The sequence below is a fragment of the Esox lucius genome, chromosome 1, assembly GCF_011004845.1.
Source record: "Esox lucius isolate fEsoLuc1 chromosome 1, fEsoLuc1.pri, whole genome shotgun sequence".
Taxonomy (NCBI): domain Eukaryota; kingdom Metazoa; phylum Chordata; class Actinopteri; order Esociformes; family Esocidae; genus Esox; species Esox lucius.
Window position 1 is genome coordinate 16,342,661 of NC_047569.1, and position 20,580 is coordinate 16,363,240.

The 20,580-nt window shown below is 40.3% G+C and overlaps 2 protein-coding genes across 3 annotated transcripts in view; both read right to left on the reverse strand.

Annotated features, from left to right (window-relative positions):
* The window catches only part of chrd (chordin), a 44,079-nt gene that overhangs the window by 21,107 nt on the left and 2,392 nt on the right, over positions 1–20,580 (reverse strand). The gene's annotated exons all lie outside the window — the stretch shown is intronic.
* LOC105015735 (probable E3 ubiquitin-protein ligase MID2) lies at positions 1,444–8,910 on the reverse strand. 2 transcript variants are annotated; one of them, XM_020050895.3, is made up of 4 exons: positions 8,863–8,910; positions 8,706–8,765; positions 8,339–8,596; positions 1,444–4,953 (listed from the first exon to the last, which is right to left on the reverse strand). In XM_020050895.3, the coding sequence occupies exons 2-4, from the start codon at positions 8,722–8,724 to the stop codon at positions 4,526–4,528; spliced, it is 705 nt and encodes a 234-aa protein (XP_019906454.2). In that variant the 5' UTR covers positions 8,725–8,765; positions 8,863–8,910; the 3' UTR covers positions 1,444–4,525. The 2 variants fall into 2 exon arrangements, with proteins under 2 accessions (XP_019906454.2, XP_019906446.2); XM_020050887.3 differs by having other exon boundaries at positions 8,706–8,905.

Sequence of the window (20,580 nt, forward strand, 5' to 3'; positions counted from 1 at the left end):
CGATATACGATGTACCACGGAGCTCAGTCGGTCTGTCACGCTCCGGAAACTGCGGGAGCCTTCCGCCTCAAAACACCCGCAATCCATCCACATGCTAAACATGACCATACAATATATTCAATGGAGATAACCTAACCCATTCAATAAGAAACCAGCACGTCCTCAATTCCGACCGGGTGACCATGGCTCTAACCCAAGTAGTGGGACAACAAAATGGTCTCGAAGCGTAGTCTGGACTATACTACAAATATTGTTTTGGATAGAAATACATTAATAGTGTATGTACTGATTTGTATTAGATTCGAAAAGCAAATGTAGTTTGAATTAAGTAGCGTATATGTTTTAATCCTTATAGATATCAATATATTGGCATTCGACATACTACAAATACACTGATTGGCTGTTAAGCTATGGGTTAGTGGAGCAAACAAACAGTATTATTTTAAAATGACCCATCTGTTCTTCAAAATGAATTACCAGTTTCGTGTAAAAAAAAACCGCATAGGATATAGGCCCATGTGTAAGACGATGTATTATTTATATGCATATGTACATTATGGGGCTGTGAGAGACACTTTAATTGAGGTGAGTGAATTCACACGCGGGTCCCCTCTCCTCCCCATACACCTGTGAATGGAATCGATGATGGTCTATTGGCACTTCATCATAAAGCGATAACCGCCGCTTTTATTTAATGCTTCTCTGGCCGATTCATTAGGCAGACTGGGTACCAAATTGTCTATTGGAGCTAACACAACCCATTACAGGTACACATTACCCGTATAGTAGACTAATGAGGCGGCCTTTTGTGTATTGCCCAACGCGCATGTGTTGAAGTAAGTGCGCCCTCCCCCAAACAAAAACAAAAAAACAGAGGTAGGCCCAATTAGATCATAAAATAATGTTTTACATTACAATATATATTATACTTAGCTTGTTCAGTGTCCGTATCTCTATTTCAACAAAAAATATGAGTCTCACATCCAATGTGGGAAACCAAACTCTCAACGCCTGATTTTTGTTAAATAAAGATAGGAAGACCCAGGCCTAGAGGGCATTGTCGTCGTCGTCGTCGTCCCCCCAGATAGAATCGGTGCCCCCCAGTTTTGTTTCCCAGTAAACACTGCAAATAATATATGAATTAGATATGCCTCCTCATTTACAAAAGAATGCCCCCTCGGTCATTTCATCCTGGAGCCGGGCCTAGGGAAGGGGAAGGGAGGGTGAGAGGTAGATGGCATGAGAGAAGCGAGAAAAGTCCCTAGGCCAAGAAACATTACCCTCTTAATAAAATCGATTAACCATGACCAGCGTTTTATGAGACGAGTAAAGTAACAATTCCGATCAGAACTTAATATAAACCAGACACTGCTTCTTTTTTATAGTGCAATATGTTTATCCTGAAGTTAGTATTTACTGCAGGCCAAACATAAAATGAGGACCAGATTACAGAAACATGAGCTATAACCTAGAGGTGTAGGATACAGGTTGAGTTTAAAACATAATATTTTTTTGCCATCAGATGATGATAAACACATTTAAGTAAATCGTGAAAAACACGAATTATTCCTGAAACATCCGAATTAGCCTTACTGTGTAAACGCGGTCAGAGAGCCGAACGCGAACATAAAGACGTCGCATATTGTTTCATTTGTGTACTAAGCCTACACCCAGAACCCCTCCCTCTCCCCCGTCTGTCTGACTGGCACACATTCTGGACCACATCCTGTTTGCTGCTCGGATTATACGGGAGGTGTGAATATACAGACAGGACGGGGAGCGCGGGACGATGATAGCCTGGCAGATGTGTACCGGGTTACAGGACGCATCCAACACCACCTGTTCCCTATCACTGGTATCTACCTATAGGTTTCACCAATCATATGGCAGAAGATGCGTTCGAGGACGAAGCCGCCGTACAATTTGTTTTAACTGGCGAGCTCACGCAAATGTAACCACTTCTGGCACTTCAGCCATGTTTTTTTCTTGACCGACTCAATTGCGACTTGCAGTCGTTTCTGATTCAAGGAGAATGTAGAGAAATGTCAGAGAAAAAATTGCAGTTGTCATAAAGTGACCATGGGATCTTTGTCAAGTCTTCAGAAATCTAAATTACTTGTAGGCCTATTTCACTTTTGAAGACTTGTCTCCGAGATACTTTGTTTTTCCAATTGGACACCCATTCATTATGCCAATTCAGCAGTAGCTTAATACCATTACGCCAGGGACTTTGTAGACATTACACCGATGTTTCTAAATTAGACGTTTATGATAAAAGTCAGCCATGACCAAAACTAATCATCTAATTGACCTATTATGTGGTCAATTACAAGGAAGTGTTTATGGAAAGAACATTTTACTGCTTCCAATTTGGTTTTAAATGGCAACTGACAGAACAACACAAAGATAAAGGGATGATGACTTTATAGCCGCTGTTATGCTGACGTTGATAATGATGGTAATAAGACCAATCCAGGCCAACATTACTTGTGTGGTCGTTTTGTTAGGGTAATTATTGTGTTATTCCTAGTAACGCAAAGTCAAAAATGCCATGTCAAAAAGAAAAAGCGGTCTGGTTTGAATGTGTTTATTGATGCATCCTTTTGAATAATGTGAATCAATTTGTAGCACTGCCGAAACGGCAAAGTGAAAGCAGACACAGGTGCGAATTTAAATTGTGCTCTCAGTTGTATCTCACAACCCATTTCCGAGGGTTAGGTTGATGGACTGTGTGAGTCTAATTATCGCTCTCCATGCAATTAGCAACCAGAAGCCATCTCCAAACACGGTTGGCCTGGGAACGTGGTTAGGTGAGTAGAGGTCCACAACAACACTTGTCTTTGACACCTCAGGTTTCTCTCACTGCAGGCTTGTATCTATTGCCGGGTTACTCCAAGTCACCACTGCTTGAGAAACGAATAGTTAGTTGGCGTAATTCACCATATCAGACCATTTTCTCTGTTACCGCTGTACAGGCCTACACTCTGGCGCCCCAAAAATAACCCACCCAGGTTAGCCTAAAAACAGGCCTATTCGCGATGCGGTTCTCAAAGTTGTTCGGATGTACATATCTGCGCCTCCTCGAAAAACAATAGGCTTCAAGTATTACCCCCACCACCACCCGGTTTCATTTCGTTTACAAGAGTTAAATTACTTCCACACTGCTTGGAAAGTTGATAGGCCCATAGTTATCGAGGACCTAGCTCCAATCTGGCCGCAGTACAAACGCATTTTTATTCATGCGGTAAATACCTCGAACATTAAACATCAACACAGTCATCAAGATTAATGTTTACAGGGGCAACTAGCCTATATGTAACAAGCGCATTCTACTCAGTCTTTTGTGCATACTGGTAGGCTCCTCCCTTGAGATGCGAAAGGGTTGTGTGCAAATGAATGGAATTATTGGCCCAATCTAACCACTATTCGGTGGACATCTTTTACAGGGGTACAAAAGACTACTCCCGTGATGCGTGATTGACGTTCGTTTTAATTGGTTGGATTTTTTACAATGAGATTTACAGCCTGGGTGGTCTAACGAAATTATTGAAGTGTCCTTCATAAAACATGCCAACAGCAGGAGATAACAGAAAAAATGAGAGACAGGATAGGGCAGAGCTTCGTAGCAGATTGAATAACAACTGCTGCAATTTTTGAATGCCTTATTCCGGTTCCATCCATCTCTCTACCTGCTACATATGTATCAAGGCCTACTCCTTATCTTTTACATTTATTAATCTTTTTTGAAGTCACTGTGATCCTGCGGTTATCAAAGGTTTTCTGGCTCCAGAACACACACACACACACACACACACACAGGAAAGCCAAGCCTGCGGGATAAACATACGTTACCACCCGTCTTTGTGACCCTGAGTCAACACTGGTAGTGTCACCACCACAGACTCCCACACCTCACTTCCTCACGCGCGCCTACGCACACACAAACACACCACCACCCGTATCAACCCTATGGTTCCATCAACCCCCGTACGAGAATCTGGGATCCCCAGTGAGACCTCCTCCTCCTAACACTCCCAGAGACAGCGCCTGCCCAGCCCCAAACCTCCAGGGGTTCTGTAGCTGAGAGGAAGCCCGGTGTCCTGGAGAGAAAGTCAATTACTGGGTCACACTGATGAGAAAGTTCCTCGGAGAAGAAATTAGACATGGAATTACTCATCCAAAGATCAATGTCACCCTAAGGGATTTGTTTGTTTTATTCCGTTTGCTCCAATCATAATTCTAGCAGAGAAATGGGCGTTCCGTCTCAGAAGTTTATCATGAGGTTGTAACACTCTCTCACGATCAACCCAATAACCTCCCGTTTGCAACGTGACATTGCGTTGTGGTAAGAGTTGCCATCCCATCTCTGTACAAAGTGTTATAGCATGTTGTCCTTTCCATTTCACTCGTCTCCAGCCTCCTGCCCACGGTGGAATGCTGCTGTGGGGCCGAGGCGGGAGCTGGGGCCCGGTTCAGGCAAGGAGGCCAAAGTGGAGCAGGATGACCCAAAACTGGACACCAGTCCCTAGTCGGAATCTGACACAGTCAGGCCCTCAAACTTCTGGATGACCCTTCGTATGGACCGGAACGGCACGTCTCTACGCCAGCGACCCCCACCGGCACCAGAAGGCCCCCTATAGGAAGACGTTCGGCTGAGGAAGACGTGGGATGGAGGGGGTAGTCCACAGCGAAACCTCAGCCTACCCTGGCCTAACCCCAGGGCAGGACACACCCCAGTGGGGCTGAATCGAGTGGGTAGGGTCGCTATGTGCTCCTGGGTGATAGGGTTGTGGAAGCTCAGAGTCCCTCCACCCATGTTAAGGAATAGTCCCAGGGTCTTGATCTGAGGGGGCACGGCACATAACGGCTCCCGGCGGCTGTCGTACACAGCAGAGAAGGACATGCCCCGCCTTTCCAGCCACCAGCCGCTAGCATTGTCCAATGAGCTCACTCCTGTATGGAAAATAGGAATGGTGGTTGATTCTTAAGGTCACATAACAGACAGGAAATAATGTCTTTAAGAATTGTGCCAGTATACTTTGGCAGTTCCTGAGGTCAGTATGCCTGTGTGCATGACTAAGATTTGCTACTTCATTTGGCTTGACTAACACATGTTTACTGATACAAGAACAGCCTGGCACCAATGTTATCACATCAACAAGCACTGTCTCGAGGGAGCGATGACATGTGAATAATCAATTATATTCCCATCCCATATTGCCTTGTTTAGAATCGCAAGGACAGCCCTGCTAATATGTGCCAGTCCTCATGGTCAACAACCACTAAAAAGAATTGGGCCTGATAAATGATTAAACTGCACATTTCTGTCATATTTGATGCGAGACAACAGGTTGTTAATGTTTTGATGCTAGGCCAAATTAATAGCTTTTCTTTTTGTTGTTTACAGAGACCAGATGTTCCATACGCAAAGTCTTAATGAAATGGTTAGTGGTTCAGCCAAGTGCTGGGAAATGTTTGTTCCGTTGCCAGTCTCTGAGAGATAGACTGAACCCAAAAGCCTCTCATCAATCTCAATTGTAAATCCCTCAGTTTTGTGTAAAACATTTAATTTGAATGGTGTTCGACTAAAACATGTCTCGGCTGGCATCCTGCTCACCACTGTGTGGCACCGCAGAGCAGAGCCAAAGGATGTGAATGAACTTTAACTAGGACAGACAGCCTGTAACCAGACAGAATGTTGTGTGGGTAGAATAATATTTGCTAAAGACCACCTGCAGGTGTACATGTGTTACATGGTTATGAGTAAGGAATATAGCCCACTGGAATTAATATTTCTGTCCAAGTATTGGTGAAGTATACACAAGAGAAAGCCTAATGTGTTGGATTTAAATTGGGGAACCTTTTCATTCGCTTTTCATTCATTTGATTTGAAAAAACACACTCTGTTGGCACAGTCACCATTAATACCACAATGTGATGTACAGAAATGATGTCCAAATTTGGCAAATTGTTCTACAAATCTGCACAATATACTTTCTATAGTAAATACTTCAATAAAACCAAATTAATTGAATGGTCGCAGTGTTAGTGTTTTCCAAGCAAACAAACACCACATGTAATGGTTGTGGGTAGTCTATGAACTAAATGTTATTCAGTATCAGTTGGAGTTACATAACTGTTTGTCATAGTTCTGACAAACAGGTCCGGACAGGACCAACTATCAATCAGTCCTTGTTGTTATGTACTGTAACCCAGTATATTTTACAGCTTTTCTCACAGCAGGTGCCAACACACAGAAATAAAATAACTTGGAAAATGGAGGTATGAATGTAAACACAGAGGGAAATTTGGAGGTTTACATGCAGTCCTCTAACCCCACGTGACACAAGACGCTACGAGAGGAGAGGAGATGGCAGCAGAAAAGAGCATCAGTCTATGCTCGAAAGACTTTCTGAAATATGCAGTCATTCTTTGCCATAAGAAAAAAGTTCAAAGATACCGGGTAAACAAATCTCTGTATGAATCTCATATAGGCATATAATGTAGAATTTGCAATGCTGCTAATGCACAATACCCATTTCTAGACATGAGCTATTACATTTTCCTTGGTATGTGTATATTAAAAACAACAGTGATTTGTAGTATTTGTCAACATTAAGCGGATCAAGACTCAGCTAGGCCTTAGTTTTCACTTTCGTTCAACAACAATTATTTATAGGCTAGGTAATGCAACAATACATTATTTTTTTCAATTCTCTCCATGTTTTGTGAGCGTGTTCTAAGTCATGAATAGGGATACAAACGACAGAACAATCTTTCCAATTATGAATTTGTATTCAGACCAACAAAAAGGTTCTGTATCTTAAGATGACCAAACCAATCAGATTCTTTAGATAAAGCACACAATATCTACTTAATATCTATTTCCTTCAGATTTAAAGAGTTTGCTATTGTAAATAAACTGATCAGAGACCCTAGAATATTATCAAAAAGTTGATTTATTTCAGTAATTCCATTCAAAAAGTGAAACTTGTATATTATATTCATTCATTACATACAGACTGATATATTTCAAATGTTTATTTTTTTAAATTTTGATGATTATAACTGAAAACTAATGAAAATCCCAAATTCAGTATCTCAGAAAATTAGAATATTACTTAAGACCAATACAAATTTATTTATTATTTTTTTAAATGTTGGCCAACTGAAAAGTATGAACATGAAAAGTATGAGCATGTACAGCACTCAATACTTAGTTGGGGCTCCTTTTGCCTGAATTACTGCAGCAATGCGGTGTGGCATGGAGTCGATCAGACTGTGGCACTGCTCAGGTGTTATGAGAGCCCAGGTTGCTCTGATAGTGGCCTTCAGCTCTTCTGCGTTGTTGGGTCTGGCGTATCGCATCTTCCTCTTCACAATACACCATAGATTTTCTATAGGGTTACGGTCTGGCGAGTTTGCTGACCAATTAAGAACAGGGATACCATGGTCCTTAAACCATGTACTGGTAGCTTTGGCACTGTGTGCAGGTGCCAAGTCCTGTTGGAAAATGAAATCTGCATCTCCATAAAGTTGGTCAGCAGCAGGAAACATGAAGTAGTCCAGTCCTTTTTGTCTTTAGCCCAGGCGAGACACTTCTGACGCTGTATCTTGTTCAAGAGTGGCTTGACACAAGGAATGCGATAGCTGAAACCCATGTCTTGCATACGTCTGTGCGTGGTGATTCTTGAAGCACTGACTCCAGCTGCAGTCCACTCTTTGTGAATCTCCCCCACATTTTTGAATGGGTTTTGTTTCACTATCCTCTCCAGGGTGCGGTTATCCCTATTGCTTGTACACTTTTTTCTACCACTTCTATTCCTTCCCTTCGCCTCTCTATTAATGTGCTTGGACACAGAGCTCTGTGAACCGCCAGCCTCTTTAGCTATGACCTTTTGTGTCTTGCCCTCCTTGTGCAAGGTGTCAATGGTTGTCTTTTGGACAGCTGTCAAGTCAGCAGTCTTCCCCATGATTGTGTTGCCTACAGAACTAGACTGAGAGACCATTTAAAGGCCTGTGTTTTGGGTTAATTAGCTGATTAGAGTGTGGCACCAGGTGTCTTCAATATTGAAAAATGTCACAATATTCTAATTTTCTGAGATACTGAATTTGGGGTTCTCATTAGTTGTCAGTTATAATCATCAAAATTAAAAGAAATAAACACTTGAAATATATCAGCCTAAGTGTAATGAATGTATACATTATACAAGTTTCACTTTTTGAATGGAATTACTGAAATAAATCAACTTTTTGATGATATTCTAATTTAATGACCAACACCTGTATTGTGCCACTACTAACTCACAGCCAGGTGATGTAGACTGCACTACCTCACCTATCCTGTAGAGGTTGCTGTTGCAGACATCCACCTCCCAGTAGAACTGACCCCTGACAATGATCACATCCCCACACATCTGAGGGAAGAATTGAAGGTCAGACTCCTGGGATTCAGGTCTTGTCACTGACCCTGTGACATTGTTGCCATGGGGATGAGAGTGCAGAGGGCTAGGTCCGAGGAAGGTTACAGTGAGGCAGTCGGGAGAGAGATGAAGGGACGGACCAGCAGTAGAGGAGTTCAGGGTGAATGTCAGACCTGAGAATTGATGGATGAAGACAGTCAATAATAATGTAGTAAAACAATCCAGCCAATTTCACTCCTCTAAACAAGACATCCATGTATGAAAAGCCTTGGACTTGCTTACCTGAAACAGACTGTTCCATCTCTTCCTCTCGTAGGTCTATAGCACCCTCTAGTGTTGAGTCTGTGTCCATGGATAATAATTAATAATAATTAATTTATTCATATTGCGCTTTTCTAGGCATCCAAAGCAGTTTACAACGCAACGCGGAAAATCTCACCTCATCAGAAGTAGATGCCATTTACTCCTTGTATTATCACTTCATGAACAGCTAACAGGACACAGCTAGGTGGCTCACACGCTATATACATGTACAACCCCGTTTCCAAAAATCTAAGATGTTGCGTAAAGGCAAATAAAAACAGAATACAATGATGTGCATATCATTTATCTCTCTATTTAATTAAAAGTAGTTTTGAAAGTGAAATGTATTCCCATTCTTGCTTGATCTAGGATTTCAGCTGCTCAACATTTCAGGGTCTCCTTTGTCGTATTTTTTGTCAAAAATGTTATAAATTGATTTGTATTTTAATGAGTGACATACGTATTTGATCCCCTGTCAATCAGAAAGATTTCTGGCTCCCAGGTGTGTTTTTTACAGGTAACGAGCGGAGATTAGGAGTACACTCTTAAAGGGAGTGCTCCAGATCTCAGCTTGTTAACTGCATAAAAGACACCTGTCCACAGAAGCAATCAATCAATCAGATTCCAAACTCTCCACCATGGCCAAGACCAAAGAGCTGTCCAAGGATGTCAGGAACAAGATTGTAGACCTACACAAGGGTAGAATGGGCTACAAGACCATCGCCAAGCAGCTTGGTGAGAAGGTGACAACAGTTGGTACGATTATTTGCAAATGGAAGAAACACAAAAGAACTGTCAATCTCCCTCAATTTGGGGCTCCATGCAAGATCTCACCTCGTGGAGAAATCAGCTCAGAACTACACGGGAGGATCTTGTCAATGATCACAAAGCAGCTGGGACCATAGTCACCAAGAAAACAATTGGTAACACAATAAGCCGTGAAGGACGGAAATCCTGCAGCGCCTGCATGTTCCCCTGCTCAAGAAAGCACATGTACAGGCTCGTCTGAAGTTTACCAATGAACATCAGAATGATTCAGAGGAGAACTGGGTGAAAGTGTTGTGGTCTGGTGGAGCTCAAAATTGAGCTCTTTGCCATCAACTCAACTTGCTGTGTTCATAGGAGGAGGAATGCTGCCTATGACCCCAAGTATATCATCCCCACCGTCAAACATGGAGGTGGAAATAATATGCTTTAGGGGTGTTTTTTCTGCAAAGGGGACAGGACAACTTCACTGCATCAAAGGGATGATGGACAGGGCCATGTACCATCAAATCTTGGGTGAGAATCTCCTTCCCTCAGCCAGGGCATTGAAAACGGGTCGTGGATGGGTATTCCAGCATGACAATGACCCAAAACACACAGTCAAGGCAACAAAGGATTTGGTCAAGAAGAAGCACATTAAGGTCCTGGAGTGGCCTAGCCAGTCTCCAGACCTTAATCCCATAGAAAACATGTGGAGGAAGTTGAAGGTTCGAGTTGCCAAATGTCAGCCTCAGAACCTTAATGACTTGGTGAAGATCTGCAAAGATGAGTGGGACAAAATCCCTCCTGAGATGTGTGCAAGCCTGGTGGCCAACTACAAGAAACGTCTGACCTCTGTGATTACCAACAAGGGTTTTGACACCAAATACCAAGTCATGTTTTGCAGAGGGGTAAAATACTTATTTCACTCATTAAAATGCAAATCAATTTATAACTTTTTTTAAATGCGTTTTTCCAGATTTTTGTTGTTATTCTGTCTCTCACTGTTCAAATAAACCTACCATTAAAATTATAGACAGATCATTTCTTTGGCAGTGGGCAAACATACAAAATCAGCAGAGGATCAAATACTTCTTTGTTGTTGTCTTTGTACAATTTTCTGTTGAATATAGGATTTTATCAAGTCAAGAATAGAAATGGAATGCAGTGTTTAATTAATGCCTGACATAACTTGCAGAACCATTCATTTGCCAAATGCACTTAGAAGCATCTTTATACACTTATCTTGATTACTGGAAGAAGCTCCTTTAGAAAGAGAAGTCAAAAGGTTCCATTTAAATGCCAAGGCTTACAGTAGGAGTCACCCTGTGAGAGAGGTGCACAGGGACACTGAAGCAGTGTGGGGTAGCCCTATGAAACACCACTTGGAAGGAGAATTCTTTAACTGAATTGGTGCAGCTCTTGGTTAAAAACGAAATAGGATGCTAGCCAAGGCTGCAGGATGTAACTGGCCTGTGGCAGTAAGCAAAACTAAAACGAGCAAGAAGGGGTTTTGTTTCCCACAATGCAAACAATGAAATTGCTTGGGGCCCTGTCAGGAGTAATTACAAGCAGAAATACAAGTTACAACAAACTATTTATGCCATAAAAATACACTGCTCCAAAAAATTAAGGGAACACTGACATCAGGTCTCAATGAACGAAATGTATTAGAGATCAAAATCTTTATTGTACATTGTGTAATTCATTGAGAACAAAATGACGTAACAACGGTCAATGTAAACCGAACTCACCAACCGATTGCGGGCTGAATTCAAACTCACACCGAAAATCAATGTAAACAATCACATGCTGTTTATTTATAAGTGTATTGAGATTTGTAAATGTGTGGACAAATCTGTAAATGCGCACATAGATTCGTGAATGTCTAGACAAATCTGTAAATGTTTACATGGACGGAGTCATCAGTTACAACTCAGACGGGCCTCTCAATTCGCTGTCTTTTTACATGTGACTTTTGCTACACTCCTGCCGCAGCAGAGATCTGCAAATGCGTGTGGAGATTTGTATGTTTTGCCTCCAGGCGGCGGTAGCACGCACTGATTTTAAGCGTGACATACATTGATGGGCTGGTTACGAACCCAGATAGCAAAAAATATCCGCACGGCTTCTTTTTATGGGGGGTGGATTCTGCCATAGAGATCTAGATAAGCGACCTACCGTCAACTTGCTCCCATTAAACGTCACCGTGAGTGAATCTCTTATGCTGTACGTCGCAGTGAGTGAATTTCTTTGGCTTTAGTAGATTACAACTTTTGGTTGTTCGTTGCATACTGCACTTATCTACACAGATTGAAGGTTGGGCTACATAAACATTCAAATTCTGTAATTCCTCTAAGAATAACATACCCTTTTCTATAGCTCCTATATTGAGCACTGTAAATTAGAACTTTTGAAAGAAGTTGGAAGAATATCAAGACAGTAAATATAGGTATTGGAACTCCACCTTATGGCCCATCCACCACAGCCCAGACATGTGGACCATGAACAGCCATTATTGTGCAGGTGTCTCCAGCAAAAACGTCCATGCAGGGCAGATGATTGACAGGAGCTTTTTTCTACAGTCACATCATTGGCAGCCATACATGCCCGTGCCACAACACTTCCTCCACCACACTTCACAGAACGGGTGCCATAACACTTCCTCTATGGGGGGTGGATTCTGCCACGGAGATGTAGATAAGCGACCTACCGTCAACTTTCTTCCATTTAACGTCGCCGTGAGTGAATTTCTTTGGCTTAACGTCGCCATGAGTGAATTTCCTTGGCTTTAGTAGATTACAACTTTTGGTTGTTCATTGCATACTGCACTTGTTATCTAATTCCTCTAAGAATAACATACCCTTTTCTACTGCTCCTATATAGAGAACTGTAAATTAGAACTTTTGAACGTTCAATATATATTGGAAGAATATCAAGACAGTAAATCCAGGTATTGAAACTCTAATTTATGGCCCATCCACCACTGCCCAGACATCCCTGTGGACCATGATCAGCCATTATTGTGCAGGTTTAACTTACATGTCCTTTTTATGTATTGTATACAGGTGTATTTAATAAAAAAATAGAATATTGGTTCTTCCTACCACCATTCTACTATTTTTTATGTAACCTTTATTTAACCAGGTAGGCCGATTGAGACAGATTCTCATTTGCAATAGCGACCTGGCCAAGACAAAGCGCAAACGTGCAGGACAACATACAGTTACACAGAGTACAAAAATACAAAATGAAGTAGAGTCTGCAAGAGGTGCCATAACACTTCCTCCACCATGCCTCACAGAAGAGGTGGTATGCTTTGGCTCATAAGCAGATGCTCACCTTCTCATTACTCCTCCCTTCCCATCTTTCTTTTAAGTTGCTGAAGGTTTACTGATCTGGCCAAGAAGGGGTTTTTATTGAACTGGGAAATAATTATTCTGTCATCCACCTCAGATATCTTTTGTAGTCTATAAGATGTGCTCAACTCAAAAATCTGTTTAGAAGATTCAATGAATCCTTGTACATTTTCAATACGGCATTCCAAAATGCAACATTGCTTAAATATTAACAAAATGTGTTCTGAACCTTGCGCTCAAATTAGCTTGTAAATTATAATACATTCAAGGAATCATTGCACTCCAATCCAATTTTCAGATGAGAAATTACATTGAGAAACACAGAAATGCATATACAAAACAGGTAATTTACAAACATGCAAAATGGTAAAAATCACAATATCAACTCCCGAGGGCCAGAACAACTGTAGCAATATCAGCCACATCTGGAGCAGGCATGATGCAGAGGTTTATTAAGCTGACCAGTTCTACAAACATATACTGCCAAGGTCAGCCAGACATGGACAGAGACACCCAGGTCTAACTAAATTGGTAATTGGTTTATAAGAGTGAAAAGAAATCTCTGGGGTTTGTGAGAATTGCTTATATCCACGGTATATCCAAATCTTGTGTCAAAGCACTGCACGATGCATCACGCTTAAGTTCTTAGCTGTGGTACAATGATCATGTACCAAACCCGCTTGTGCCTTATTCCTTACGTATATCGATTTACTGTGATGCCACTTAAAGCAGAGAAAGAGCAAAGAGAAGTTATATTATGGTTTGGGGTGGCATTCATGCATCAGGGCCGGGCCAACCTGCCATAATGGAGTCAATCATGGATTTAACATTTACATCATGCAGCAGACGCTTTTATTATTGTAACGTTACTGAAGCTATTGGTGTACTTTCAATAAGTGCTCCCTAAAGAAATTGCATTTCTGTTTATTTTTGGAAAGTAAGTGATTGCAAAGTATTAATATCTCAGTGTCAGTTGTTGAATTAAGTTGCCTTTGTCTGTTCAAGTTGGAAGTGTTTGTATTTGTCATGAAATGCTTAGTTTCCTTACTCCGCAACAGAGCAGATAAGAATAAAAACGGTATGATCTAAAGAAATTCATGTTAATGTATGATCTGTTCATATCTGTACACATCTGAGCAAAAAACGCATTTTCTGGGTGTGTACATACCTATATACAAAAGCACCTTTAGCAGGATATATTCTGATTAACCATGTATTTTGATCCATAGTAATACCACATCATTTGTGGTGTATAATTTTTCTCTTTTATATTTTACATTTTTATTTTATGTAATGTTTGTTAATATGTTTTATAATTGTCTTACTACTGGCGCCGTAGGACGTTTGCCTGATACACCATGTGGCTAAACAAGTAAACTACACACAGACTGATTACAGCTGTACATTTAGATTTTGGATTTAGCTGTAAATATGCGGTGATCACTGTACATTTCATTGTATTCTGTAACATTTACTCATTAGTATTTTCATGAATAGAGAGTGTATGTTTCGGCTCAGTGATATTTTGACCAAGGCATGTGTTATCATTTTATGTTACTAGCCATTCAGACAGTTAACCAAGCAAAAATATGAATACCTGTTAATATGAGTAGAATTCCTTATGTTGTAATATCATGTTGTTATAAACTATTTGTGTGACAATTATTTACACTGACTACACTAGTATTGTACAAATATGTTGAAATCTTTATTTTCCTACACTCACGGCGGCGACGTTCAGACGTTGCACATAGTTAATCACTCACGGCGACGTAGCACATTGTTGATCACTGACGGCGACGTTCAGACGTTGCACAAGTGAGTTCACTCACGGCTGCGGCGTAAGAAATTGATTAACAATGTGCAACGTCTGAACGTCGCCGCCGTGAGTGTAGCAAAATAAAGATTTAACATTTCAATCATGGGGGTTTAACAAAATATTTGTAAAATAATTACAAATAATAAAATAATTGTTTACTCTCTTTCCACTATAGCTATGTCACCATCAGTAAGAAAGCAGTGGTAAGAAAGCAGTTGTAATAACAAACCTTTATCGGCACAAAAGGAGCACAAATGGTTGAGCCTATTTTGAGTTAATTTTACCTATAAAATATCATTATATATCTAAGAAATTATAGCAGCACAAACAAAACATTTTACAGCACAAACCAGCACGAACTATTAAGCCTATTTCGCCATAAATTTGCGCTGGATGGGGGACCATCTTTACACAGATAAAAACCTTTAATCGCTTCTACTCCAGTTGTGCTGCTGTCATTTTAAGTATTAGTCCTAAAAAATATTTTATAGTTAATTCTAAAAATATTTTATAGTTAATTTATAGTCACTCCGGCCCCCAAATCCTCCAAATTCACCCATAAATGATTGTTTGTGCCGTTATAGTTTTTGTGCTGCTTTCATATTTTAAATATTAAATAATATGTTATAGATCAAATTCACTCAAAATAGACTCAATCGTTTGTGCTTCGTTTGGGTCAGTACAATGAAAAATGTAAATGTAAAACAATTGAGCCTATTTCGATGGAGTTTTTAGCATGTTGTGGGGGCTGGTGACACCATACCCTATAATTAAATATCTAACATTTAAAACACCGAAGCAGCCAAAATGAAAATTGTAAAGGCAAAAAGTGCTGCTATACTTTTTTAGATATGAAATAATATTTTATAGGTCAAATTCACTCAATAGTGCTCATTTTGTGCCGATAAAGGTTTGTTTTTGAGACTTTTTTCTTATGGATAGTTACAGAGCTTTAGTGGAAAGAGATTAAAGCCAGTGCACTATCCAGTAGGAATAGGTATGTACCAAAAACTGTAGAAGCACAAACAAACCTTTCAGCGGCACAAACAGAGCATAAATGATTGAGCCTATTTTGAGGGAGTTTGGAGCAGGTTGTGGGGCTGGTGACAGCTAAAATTAAATGTCTTATATATGCAACGCTGCATCAGCACAAACGAAACTTTTAACGGCGACCTAAAGCATAAGAGATTCACTCACGGCGACGTTAAGACAAAGAGATTCGCTCACGGCGACGTTAAATGGGAGCAAGTTGACGGTAGGTCGCTTATCTACATTTCCGTGGCAGAATCCACCCCCCATAGTGACGGCGTTACAGACGTTGTCAAAATTTCTTACGCCGCCGCGGTGAGTGAATTCACATGTGCAACGTCTGAACGTCGCCGTGAGTGATCAACAATGTGCTAAGTCGCCGTGAGTGATTAACAATGTGCAACGTCTGAACCATAGGCGCCGATACCGTGGGTGCTCCGGGGCTCGAGCACCCACGGAAAATAGCGAGCACCCACGGAAAATAGCGAGCACCCACGAAAATACCGAGCACGAGCACCCACGTGTGCCAGTCCGCCAGTAGGCTACATTCATTTAAAATTAAAATTGCCGTTGGTGATATGTAAAGCGTCTGTCACACTGTGATTGGTTATGTCGATGTTAGTGACAGCGACATAACCAGTCGCCTGCTCCGGGTGCTCCCTATCCACCAATCACAGCGTTTCTCAGATGAAAAAATGCCACTATCAAAAACTTGTAGCAGAAATTAGGGAGAAACTCCCAGAAACTATGTGTCGTTTTTTTAATCGATATTTAGATAATAGCGCAAAACATTAATTTCCCACGAACTGATCGCGGTTAGGCCTACGTGTCAGTTAAACTTTTCATCTCCAATCCTGTATTTGTGATAAGTGGTACATTTGAAAGATCTACTTTACGGCTTTATTAATAAGTAAATGAATAGGTGTGCGTAGGGCGTTTATATATGTATATATAGGTGTATATATAGGTATATAGGTGTGTGTGTGTGTATATATATATATATATATATATATATATATATATATATATATATATATATATATATATATATATATATATATATATATATAAATGGTGTGCGCCTATGAGCACCCACGGAGTAAAACATAAATCGGCGCCTATGGTCTGAACGTCGCCGCGGTGAGTGTAGGAAAATAAAGATTTCAACATATTTGTACAATACTAGTGTAGTCAGTGTAAATAATTGTCACACAAATAGTTTATAACAACATGATATTACAACATAAGGAATTCTACTCATATTAACAGGCATTCATATTTTTGCTTGGTTAACTGTCTGAATGGCTAGTAACATAAAATGATAACACATGCCTTGGTCAAAATATCACTGAGCTAAAACATACACTCTCTATTCATGAAAATACTAATGAGTAAATTTTACAGAATACAATGAAATGTACAGTGATCACCGCATATTTACAGCTAAATCCAAAATCTAAATGTACAGCTGGAATCAGTCTGTGTGTAGTTCACTTGTTTAGCCACATGGTGTATCAGGCAAACGTCCTACATAACATAAAATAGAAATGTAAAATACATTTTTATATAGGTATGTACACACCCAGAAAATTAGTTTTTTGCTCAGATGTGTACAGATATGAACAGATCATACATTAACATGAATTTCTTTAGATCATACCGTTTTTATTCTTATCTGCTCTGTTGCGGAGTAAGGAAACTAAGCATTTCATGACAAATACAAACACTTCCAACTTGAACAGATAAAGGCAACTTAATTCAACAACTGACACTGAGATATTAATACTTTGCAATCACTTACTTTCCAAAAATAAACAGAAATGCAATTTCTTTAGGGAGCACTTATTGAAAGTACACCAATAGCTTCAGTAACGTTACAATAATAAAAGCGTCTGCTGCATGATGTAAATGTTAAATCCATGATTGACTCCATTATGGCAGGTTGGCCCGGCCCTGATGCATGAATGCCACCCCAAACCATAATATAACTTCTCTTTGCTCTTTCTCTGCTTTAAGTGGCATCACAGTAAATCGATATACGTAAGGAATAAGGCACAAGCGGGTTTGGTACATGATCATTGTACCACAGCTAAGAACTTAAGCGTAATGCATCGTGCAGTGCTTTGACACAAGATTTGGATATACCGTGGATATAAGCAATTCTCACAAACCCCAGAGATTTCTTTTCACTCTTATAAACCAATTACCAATTTAGTTAGACCTGGGTGTCTCTGTCCATGTCTGGCTGACCTTGGCAGTATATGTTTTTAGAACTGGTCAGCTTAATAAACCTCTGCATCATGCCTGCTCCAGATGTGGCTGATATTGCTACAGTTGTTCTGTCCCTTGAGAGTTGATTTTTACCATTTTGCATGTTTGTAAATTACCTGTTTTGTATATGCATTTCTGTGTTTCTCAATGTAATTTCTCATCTGAAAATTGGATTGGAGTGCAATGATTCCTTGAATGTATTATAATTTAAAAAAAATGTACAAGGATTCATTGAATCTCCTAAACAGATTTTTGAGTTGAGCACAATCTTATAGCCTACAAAAGATATCTGAGGTGGATGACAGAATAATTATTTCCCAGTTCAATAAAAACCCCTTCTTGGCCAGATCAGTAAACCCTCAGCGACTTAAAAGAAAGATGGGAAGGGAGGAGTAATGAGAAGGTGAGCATCTGCTTATGAGCCAAAGCATACCACCTCTTCTGTGAGGCATGGTGGAGGAAGTGTTGTGGCACCTGTTCTGTGAAATGTGGTGGAGGAAGTGTTATGGCACCTGTTCTGTTAATCATGGTGGAGGAAGTGTTGTGGCACCTGTTCTGTGAAGTGTGGTGGAGGAAGTGTTGTGGCATGTGCATGTATGGCTGCCAATGATGTGACTGTAGAAAAAAGCACCTGTCAATCATCTGACCTGCATGGACGTTTTTGCTGGAGACAAACCTGAGGGCAAAAGGCACCAAAAACCAGCAGGAACTGTAGAGGTTGTTTCCACATATGGGGAGGGGGGGATTATCCAGTGATATACTGTCAAACATGGCTTGACTGATGACCCCAGGCCTTCATGGCCATGCAAACTCTCCCCTTACAATGAAAAGTGTCTAGGAATAGGCTCTCGGCTCTCGTAGCCTATTCACTTTGCAACAATGATGTGGTGTTTTTCGAAAACTCCTTACTTTTTGAATCATTATTCCATGAGCAATATAAACAAGAAACCAGGCAAGCCTATTCCACCGGACTGCAATAGAAACTAATGTTCCTCATGAAATTTGAACCTGAGTCACCCATGTGAAAGTCTGTGTCACTAACCACTACACCACAGAGCTCTACGTTCAAATGGTGTCAGTGTAGCCTCTTGTGTCTATGAACAAATCCCCTTTTGCCACTGGCTGTTTAAACAGCTAATTTGTGAATTGATACAGTTAAACTGACTAATGTATCTAATTAAGTTTACCTCCACCACAAATAGCGTCTATGAACTTTTAGTTTTTGCCACTGGCCATTTGAACAGCTTATTAGCCAGTAATAGGCTTACTGGTATCTACTAAATTCTTCAGGAATAATCATAAGAATTAAACAATTGCTAACGAGACTGAAGATGAACTTGTCTGTCTGTCTTAGCCGGCTCCGCTTGCGCGGTCCGGCCAAAGTGTAGCTGAAGAGTAGGGTCGCATTATTAATCAAAATCGCTATTTAAACATGTAATTATGTTTCACTGGTGTGCCGACTTCGCTGTAATCATATTAATATTTGCGTAAGATGTAGGCCTATTAGGAGTTCATTTTGGAATCTGTTCGCCTACTTAAACATAATATTTCAGATTATTAGTATAAAGGTTGGAGTCTGGCAAGCGAACAGCACGATCGTGTCAGTCAACACTTACAAGCGCTCTTACAACACACCTTCCCCTATCTTTTGCTATTTTAAGACCTTAAACATTTACTATTCAAATATCCAGTTGTATGTCTCAAATCTGTCAATCAAACAATACATTGTTCTGATCACGCCTTTCACTTGTCCCAATTTATTAAAAGTGAGTTAAAGTGAGTATTCTTAAATATCCCAATTCCATGATGGCTCTAACCAACGAAAGTAATTGCCACCACCCAATAAAGTTACAACAAGCGCGGATATTAGCAGTGCAGGCATTCTGAACAGCAAATTCTAACAGTAAGAAATATCCGGCGTACTGCCCAAGAATTGTGTGGAGTAGGGTTTGCTGTTAGGGAGAGGAAGAGGATTGATTAAGAAAAACCCAGAGGACAATCTGATAGGGATGATTTGGTGCCGAAAAATATTTAATCTTCTGTTTGGGAATATTTCGGGTTCCAGAGAGTTGTCACAATCTAACGTAGACCTAATATTAAAACTCTGTAAGACAGTGGTTAGAACACAACAAATGTACTATTTATTATTATTATTATTATAACACTTCAGCCAGCGCCATAGGGACATCCATGAAAAATGCGTGGCAAAAAAGTGAGGGGGGCTAAGCCCCGAATGTATTGTGGTCCTAGCAACGCATCTGATACTAGATACATATCGTATACATATGCGTATAATGAGGATTTTGGCACGTGTGCACGGTAAAGCTAAAATTGTCATGATTGATGTGAGGCCCATAGAGGAAGCTTTGATTGGAGCAACAAAATTGGTGAACACCCCTGTGAGCCAGAGTTTGAATACTGTGAAAATATTTTTATGGAGCACTGATAACATTGGCCAGTAAATGTCCTTCTACTGGCCTAATTGCATTTAGTAGGGAACTGAAAGAAGAACATAATGCAAGTCATTAACATGCAATTGTTTTTTAATCAGTTATTTTAAGGTGACGTTGGTTTTATGTTGGGAAATATTCACTGGAAACGCTGATGTAATATGTTGCACAAGTATTCAACA